Source organism: Monopterus albus, unplaced genomic scaffold (genome assembly GCF_001952655.1).
Source record: "Monopterus albus unplaced genomic scaffold, M_albus_1.0 scaffold11.1, whole genome shotgun sequence".
NCBI classification, from domain to species: domain Eukaryota; kingdom Metazoa; phylum Chordata; class Actinopteri; order Synbranchiformes; family Synbranchidae; genus Monopterus; species Monopterus albus.
Window position 1 is genome coordinate 2,256,317 of NW_018127891.1, and position 7,343 is coordinate 2,263,659.

The 7,343-nt window shown below is 39.3% G+C and overlaps 1 protein-coding gene across 3 annotated transcripts in view; it reads left to right on the forward strand.

The window, feature by feature from the left end:
• Positions 1 to 3,301: 3,301 nt before the first annotated feature.
• The window catches only part of LOC109954703 (Scm polycomb group protein homolog 1), a 24,743-nt gene continuing 20,701 nt past the window's right edge, over positions 3,302 to 7,343 (forward strand). For 2 of the 3 annotated variants that reach the window (XM_020590209.1, XM_020590211.1), the window contains exons 1-6: positions 3,302 to 3,397; positions 4,009 to 4,137; positions 5,752 to 5,823; positions 6,126 to 6,203; positions 6,499 to 6,569; positions 6,715 to 6,949. In XM_020590209.1, coding sequence (XP_020445865.1) covers positions 5,799 to 5,823; positions 6,126 to 6,203; positions 6,499 to 6,569; positions 6,715 to 6,949 — 409 coding nt within the window. In that variant the 5' untranslated portion in view covers positions 3,302 to 3,397; positions 4,009 to 4,137; positions 5,752 to 5,798. Of the gene's footprint in view, positions 3,398 to 3,558; positions 3,773 to 4,008; positions 4,138 to 5,751; positions 5,824 to 6,125; positions 6,204 to 6,498; positions 6,570 to 6,714; positions 6,950 to 7,343 lie in introns of those variants that run through there. The other variant, XM_020590210.1, reaches the window with a different exon arrangement.

The window sequence follows — 7,343 nt, forward strand, 5'->3', positions numbered from 1 at the left end:
ATTGCCTAAAAGGATTAATAAATTGGACCAAAATAAAAAAAAGCTTTCTTTCTGCGCCATGCCATCAGAGTTTGTAAGACAACATCCAAAGAGAAATATCCCCCTCCACAAGCGTCTATCCAACATATGCTCTGGCTCTCTCTTGCACGTCCCTCGCAGGATGCCAGCAGAGATGGCAAGTGTGTATCAGGACTCTATGAGTGTGTGCGCGCATGCAAGTCCTTGTGTGTGGTACAAGCGTTGAATCCTCTGAGGCATAGTTGGGAAGGAACACACTCAGTCTGACTCTCACTGTGTGTACATGGTCATGGATGTGTATGCTTGTCTATTTATGTCTGTGTTTGTGTCTGGGTATTTGTGTATGTGTGAGAGGGACGACTTTGTTGGAACGTGCCAGAGTGCTGAAAGTGACAAGGAGACACAGTGAGAAAAGATCCTTGCTCCACTGTCTGTATGTGCAGAAACAGACCACTATGTTGGAGTGGAGCCATTGGCTAGTGGACACCTACAGCAACATGTTTGAAAATCCAAAAACACATTGCCAGCTAAAAGAGCCAGATTCAATTAGCGTGATAAAATGAAAAGAGCAAGCAAGACATTCCAAACAGACCAAAAACTGATACTGCTGCCAAAAGACAAATGCTACCAATATTATGAGAATTTACATTTGCATTAACACTCAAAGATTTGTCTCAAATTTGTACATTTACAGGCTCTTTTTATATTTTCATTAGATGTATCTATAGAAACATGCTAACGTTATAAGTGAAAATTACTTCTGATGACAACTATCAAAGGCACTTGCATCTGCATATTAAACTGTGGTTTATATAAATAATTTGCATGTTTTGAAAGGGGGCCACATTATCCTGCTTATCTCGTCTTGATCTTGAAGCTGCAGGGTCACATATTTTATACCTCTCTTTATAATTTTCTAATCTTCTTGTTTTGAAGTGTTCTAGGTTTATAGTGAGTCTATGGTATTAGTGAAGAACATTTAGGTGCATTTGTATTTAAAAACTGATTTTCAACTACTGTATCTACAGACTTTCACTGACTACACTCATCAGTGTTTCATTTACGAAACAATTTTTTTGAAGCTCACAGAATTTGTTCTACTCATGTGTGTTGTGTGTGGAATTTGCTGAAGCTTGGGAATGCTGATGATGGACTCTCATAGCCTACTGGAAGCTCAGCGGTTAAAGCCTTATTAATAAAAACTAGAACCACATGAAGACCCAGACTCATAGACAGGCACAGAATACACAGTAGGCATAGCTTCACTACACAACAGCTGGTTTGCCTATAATTATGGCAACACAGGCATTTCTCATTTTCTACATCTGATACCAATCTACATGAAAAAGAAACAAAACCATAGAAGTTTACATAATAAAAAATGAAAAACATATTTTTTGAAAAGTGACAAAGCAATAATCATCATTAAAATAAAGATCTGAGAGCTTTAAATTGATAGAGAGCTGTAAAATTGCTAACAAGTGGCACCGTGCACAGAGAAAAGCTCACATACACTGTGATGATGGAAACGCAGTGAGGTATCAGATTATGTGGTCTTGCTTTATATAAAGCAACACTGACCCCTAGTGATAGAGGTAAAATCATCCAGACCTTGATTTTCCTAACGATTGTGTGCATACTGCATATAGGCATGAACACAATATGTTTCTGCATGAGGATGGTGAATACTTAAGTGTGGTACAATATCTCTGAATGAGTGTGTTTCTGTAGGTGTGTGTGTGTATGTTTATGTTATGTATATTTGTTTGTCTTCAAGTTTCCACGTGTGTTGTGCAGGTTAGGTGCATACCTGTTTATTCCTCCACATCTGTACATGGTAGATGAGAGCAAGAATCTGTATATAGTGCATGTACATGAGGTGTGTATGTGTGTGTTAGTGTGTGTGCTAATAATGGTGCCTGGTAGACTGAGGCTTCCTTTGATGCAATGAAGCCCGACAGGCGTGAAACTGGTCCAATCAGGCGCGTGGGAGCTGCCAATTAACCCTTCTCACCGTGTGAAACCAAACATAATTGCCTGGGGTGCAGGGGGCCACTGGGCCATGGCCTGCCCATGGTAGGCTGAAATGGGCATTAACAGTGCTGCCAGGTGACCATTACACACAATTGAACTGCTGGGTGTTTCTTCAAATCACATAGTTACAGTTGCTACCCAAACCTAATTGGCATGGCATTACCAAATGGCCCCTATTTCTGATTTCTACACCTACACAATATATCTGGAATATCATTTCAGATATTGTTCTGTGCCAGGTTTATTACACTACTACAGCCATACTACTGTGATATTTTGCTCCAGTTTCACTCTGGGAATATGGATTATGTTATGTTTGAAAATTAAATGTTTCTATTTGTAGTATATTCTGATGTTGACATAATTCTGTTTAGAATGTTAACATTCTTAACAGGAGCAAATAGTGGTTAACAAGTTAATATTTGTATACACTGATAACCTATTATTCATGCTATTCTCAAGGCAAACACCCCGCCTTTTTAGTCAAATACTCAAACAGTTTAAATGAAACTAGAGCAATGCTCTGTACTGCAGTAATGCTTATTTGTCTTTTTCTCATATTCTTGTGATAAATTAATGACTATGTTTATTAAGTGTGTGAAGAAACGATGGTTTATTAATGAGGCTTTATTTTGTTATCTCAAAAGAAGAACTAAAAAAACTAGAAAAACTAGGAAATGTCAGTATTGTGAAAGATATGTTTAAATTGTAGTAGTATAATTATAATTGTAATCCATCCTTCCATCCATTACCTATAGCGCTTACTCCTGAATAGGGTCGCAGGGGGACTGGAGCCTATCCTAGCTGACATTGGGCGAGAGGTGGGGCACCCTGGACAGGTGTAATTGTAATTGTAGTAGTTTAATGCATTAAACACTGGTCAATTTAATTATTTTTTAAATAGTTTTTTAGAGCAAATTTATGGGGTGCTTACATTTATGTTATATGTTTGTGAAAAATACAAGAGATACAATACAAATGTGTATCTCAAGAGAACTGTTTCAGTGGGGGTATAATGTAGTGACAGATACATACAGTAGATGTTTGTGTGCTAGAGTGTAAAAAAATAACAAAGGATATTTGGGATATTAGATAGATTTTTGTTTACACGGCTCTAAAACTGGATTTTTTTCAATTTATCAAATTGCCTTTTTCACGGTTGAAATACCGTCGCTTGCCCGCCAGGGGTCGCTGACGTCCCTGTCTCAATCCTGCCGCTTACCCGCCTCACTGCCCAACAAGAAATGTTGGCAAAACACCCCCTCCTCATTGTGTGGAAAAATGGCGGACAAGCGCTAAATCCACATCAGAAACAAACACACAGTCACACACGTTACAAAGCAAGGTAAACACCTTTGGATACACCGAGCTAGGCTCGACTTCAGCGTTGAGCCCAGCCTAGCGCTAGTTAGCCTTAGTGTGCTGGGATGCTCTCGTTTTGCTAGAGCTAATATTTATAATCAGCGAGCTAACGAGCCGCCTAGCATGCTAAGCTAGCAGACTGGGCACTGGGCATGTCTGTGTTGCCGTGTACATTGCATGCTTGATGTGGTGTCTGCATGGCTGTGCTCGCTGCATGCATGTTTAATATTCATTCAGCAATATATTTGTCTTGTCTGTGCCCTTGGTGTTACTCTAGTGCTATCTTCCTCCTGAATGACATAATTACCGCTGCTGTCACATAAATGAACATCTAGTGTACGTTAGCGCTCATGCAAATGTAAGTTAGCACATGAGAGGGCGGGGGTGTCCCATGTGTCGGCTTTGTTTTTGAATGGAGCTAAGCAAATTTCGCCCATGTAAAACGCTATGTTTTGGCTGTAAACGGAAACATAACGTTTCATCTTGATGTCAGACGAGTGGCAACTGACAGTAGTCTTCAACAGCCGGTGGATTAGCAACAGGAGGTAGGTGTACCTACTGAGCTCTCTAATCTCTGTACTGTCACTTTCCCAGACGGAAAAACGGAGCGGGTCGCTTTAATTTGGACGCCGTCCCCCTTGGCGGAGGAAAAAGGCGCACTTCTATTGAAAAAGAAATCATCCTAGAAGAAGAAACGCTGCTAAACGGTTATGAAGGTTTAAGGTAGGTGTGCTTATATGAACATGCCCCATCTAAATTACATTGTGGGTCTCTTGCCTTCCCTCTTTTGCTCGCGTGTCTACGCTGGTTAGTTTAGAACAGCTCTCATAATAAAGCTGAGGCGGTTTTAGTGATATTCAAATATTTGGCAGGTGGTTAACAACTGTTGGTCCTCACATAGTAGTTTGACCATGTTTTTTTAATACCCAAGTTTTAAAAGGTCAGAGCTTCGGGTTATTTGGATTTATTTTATGTCACTTAAATGCCACACCGGGACAGTGTTATTATGCGATAAGACATCTAACTACTTGAAGCACTTGTTTATGTAACTTTGGGCTGTTGACCTGTATGTTGTGTTTGCCTGTTGGGTTACAAGAGTCACTGAGCCTGAGCCTTCTCTAATGTATTGTTCACTGATTGGTAATGTAGGTCTTTGGTTCTTATTACCATTGCTAACTCTGAGAGACGAGACAGTCCAAGTAACTTCAAAACAGTGCTGATTTATTCAAAGGATCACAGGTAAAATTAACATTACACGCTCAGGTATCTTGCACCTCCAAACTGCTCGCAGGCAGATGTAAGATGAAAGACCCTGAACCCACCAGGCCTATACATTATATCCCCTCGGTTGGGCTAGCCCCATACTACACAGAAACGTCAACCGAGACGTCTCTGTTACCAGCTTTGCAGCTGGTCATAGCAGTAGTCAAAACATGAAGCAAATCAACATGTGTGTGTGTCTGTTGATTAAGTGGTGTGTAGCTAAAAACATTCTCACATGACCTCTAGTGACATGCCATGACATTAAACATAGGAAATTAACAGGTCTATGACTCACAAAACACACACTGCAGCAAAACAGCACAACCCTTGACTGTTATAAAATATTTTACCTGGTGATTCTCACATGTGTAACTAGAACATTTCAGAAGAGTAAGTTTGACATAATTGGTAGTACTATTTTGATAGCTTTGATTACATATGAGATTACTGCATGGAATTGTTGTGTGAAATAACATTAAAAACTGTTCCAACTGAGTTATACTAACAAAAACAATCAACCAAAATCAATCACTATGATTTTAAGAGATTTTGATTCACTTTTATGGTGATTTTGAAGTGCTGTTTAACTTTAATGTTAATATTTTGACCCCTCCAATTAGTATATCAATTGCTGTCTGTAGGTACAGTCAGTACAGCAAATGTTTTGGTCTTATAAAGAATCTTAAAAGTGAAAAAAGTAAGTGAAATTCATGTGTACTGCATTGTCAGCTTGATTTTGGGCCTCTTCTTTGGACTTGCCGCTGTCTGCTAGTGTGCCATAGCATAACGTTTCTCCCTTTTATCCCCATAAGTAGATTTTACACTGTATGACAGTATCATATACTGTTCATCAGCTTGTTCCAGTCCTTTATTTAAACTGTTGAAATTATCATATTTTAGATCCTATGTGCCATATCTACCCATTTCTCCAAACTTCAAGATACTGGTGTCTTTTAAAAATTTTATCCTGTCACAGCCACAGCTAACATTGCCAGTTCTTGTCTTTTTCACGCACTGGTGTGTGTGGTTCACACAGCTGTAACATAGGTTTTCTGTGTGTTTTCTTGTTTTTAGAGTAGAGGCCAGTGTTGCATTGTGAGCTTGGTCAGTATTGTTGGAGCATGAGGAAACCTGTGCCACAGAAAGGTAAGAAAAGATTATATCATTCATAATATGATAACAAACGTTTTACAAAAATTACTTTAACGAGAAAGTGTTCACAGCAGCTTGTGCATTAAATTGGAAACGTGACAAATTGTAGTTTGGGTTCATTCCAACCAATGCCTTATTTTTGTTTCTGTTAGACAAAGTCGTATATTATCTTGTAATAGTCCTGTAATCCCCTACAATAGGTTGGCGCAGAGATACTGGCAGGAATTGCAAGGTAATGACTGATGAGAAAATCACTTATGTTTGAGAGCTTACTCTGTCTTTCTTGGCCCTGCCAGCTATAGAGTGGAAAGATGCCAGAAGGATCAAGCATGCCCGAAGTGGACGACCCTCCCGGGTTCCCTCACAGTACCAAGGTATGTAACCACAGCAGCCATTGTATATAAAGTAACCTTGGGCAGTTGTGACAGGAAACTGTGTCCAAGGATATGTCTGTGGTGCTGTTTCATTAATCATCAAGACAAAGTTTACTATATGTATTGTCAATAGATTTTAAGCCCTCTGCGTTGTTTTTTTTTTTTTTTTGCTTTAAAAACATTGCACAAAAGCAGATATATATAATTCAACTTAATTTTTACAAAAGCTTGAACACATCTTAACACTACTGTAATATGATATGAACTTCTTCTAAATCTTCTTGTTCTTTTACAGGGCACTTCAGTTGGGAGAAATACTTGAAAGAGACCGGTACCATCGCTGCACCTGCCTCGTGCTTCAGACAGGTGAGCTGATTAATTGGTCCTTGCAGTACTGCATTCATTTAACCTTTTTGTACAAATTTCTTTCCACACTGCTGTCATTTCACTGCCACTCTCCAGCTATCCATCATCATCATCATCTAATATGTCCGTCTGAATCATCTTCTAGAGTACCACACCACCAGTTAATGAGTTCAAGGCGGGGATGAAACTGGAGGCCCAGGACCCACGGAACACCACGTCCACCTGCATCGCTACAGTGGTGGGCCTGACAGGCTCACGGCTGCGGCTGCGCTTGGACGGGTCCGACAACAAGAATGACTTCTGGCGCCTGGTGGACTCCTCAGAGATCCAGCCTATTGGCAACTGTGAGAAGAATGGAGGCATGCTGCAGCCACCACTTGGTGAGGACTCACACACAGTTGTGCTTTCATGTTGATGTTTTTCATACTGTAATGAAACTAAAGGCTACCTTTATTGAAGTTTTTCAACCTGAATTCACAGTATTTTTTTCTTTTTAATGACTTTTGTCCACTAGATGTCAGTGAATGACAACGCAGAATGTCAATATGTCAGTAACTTCCTGTTAGATTATAAAGCCACCTACCCAGGGCATTTATGTATTGAATGCCCATGTTAAAAGACATTCCAAAATATTCTAGAGCTGCAAACAATTCTTCTTATTAATGAATAAACTACTAATAGATTTCTTGATTAATAGTTCTATTAATTAAATGTTGTGAAATTATGAAAACAAAATGCTTATTTGATTTGATTTATTCTTTCAAGCATGTAAAA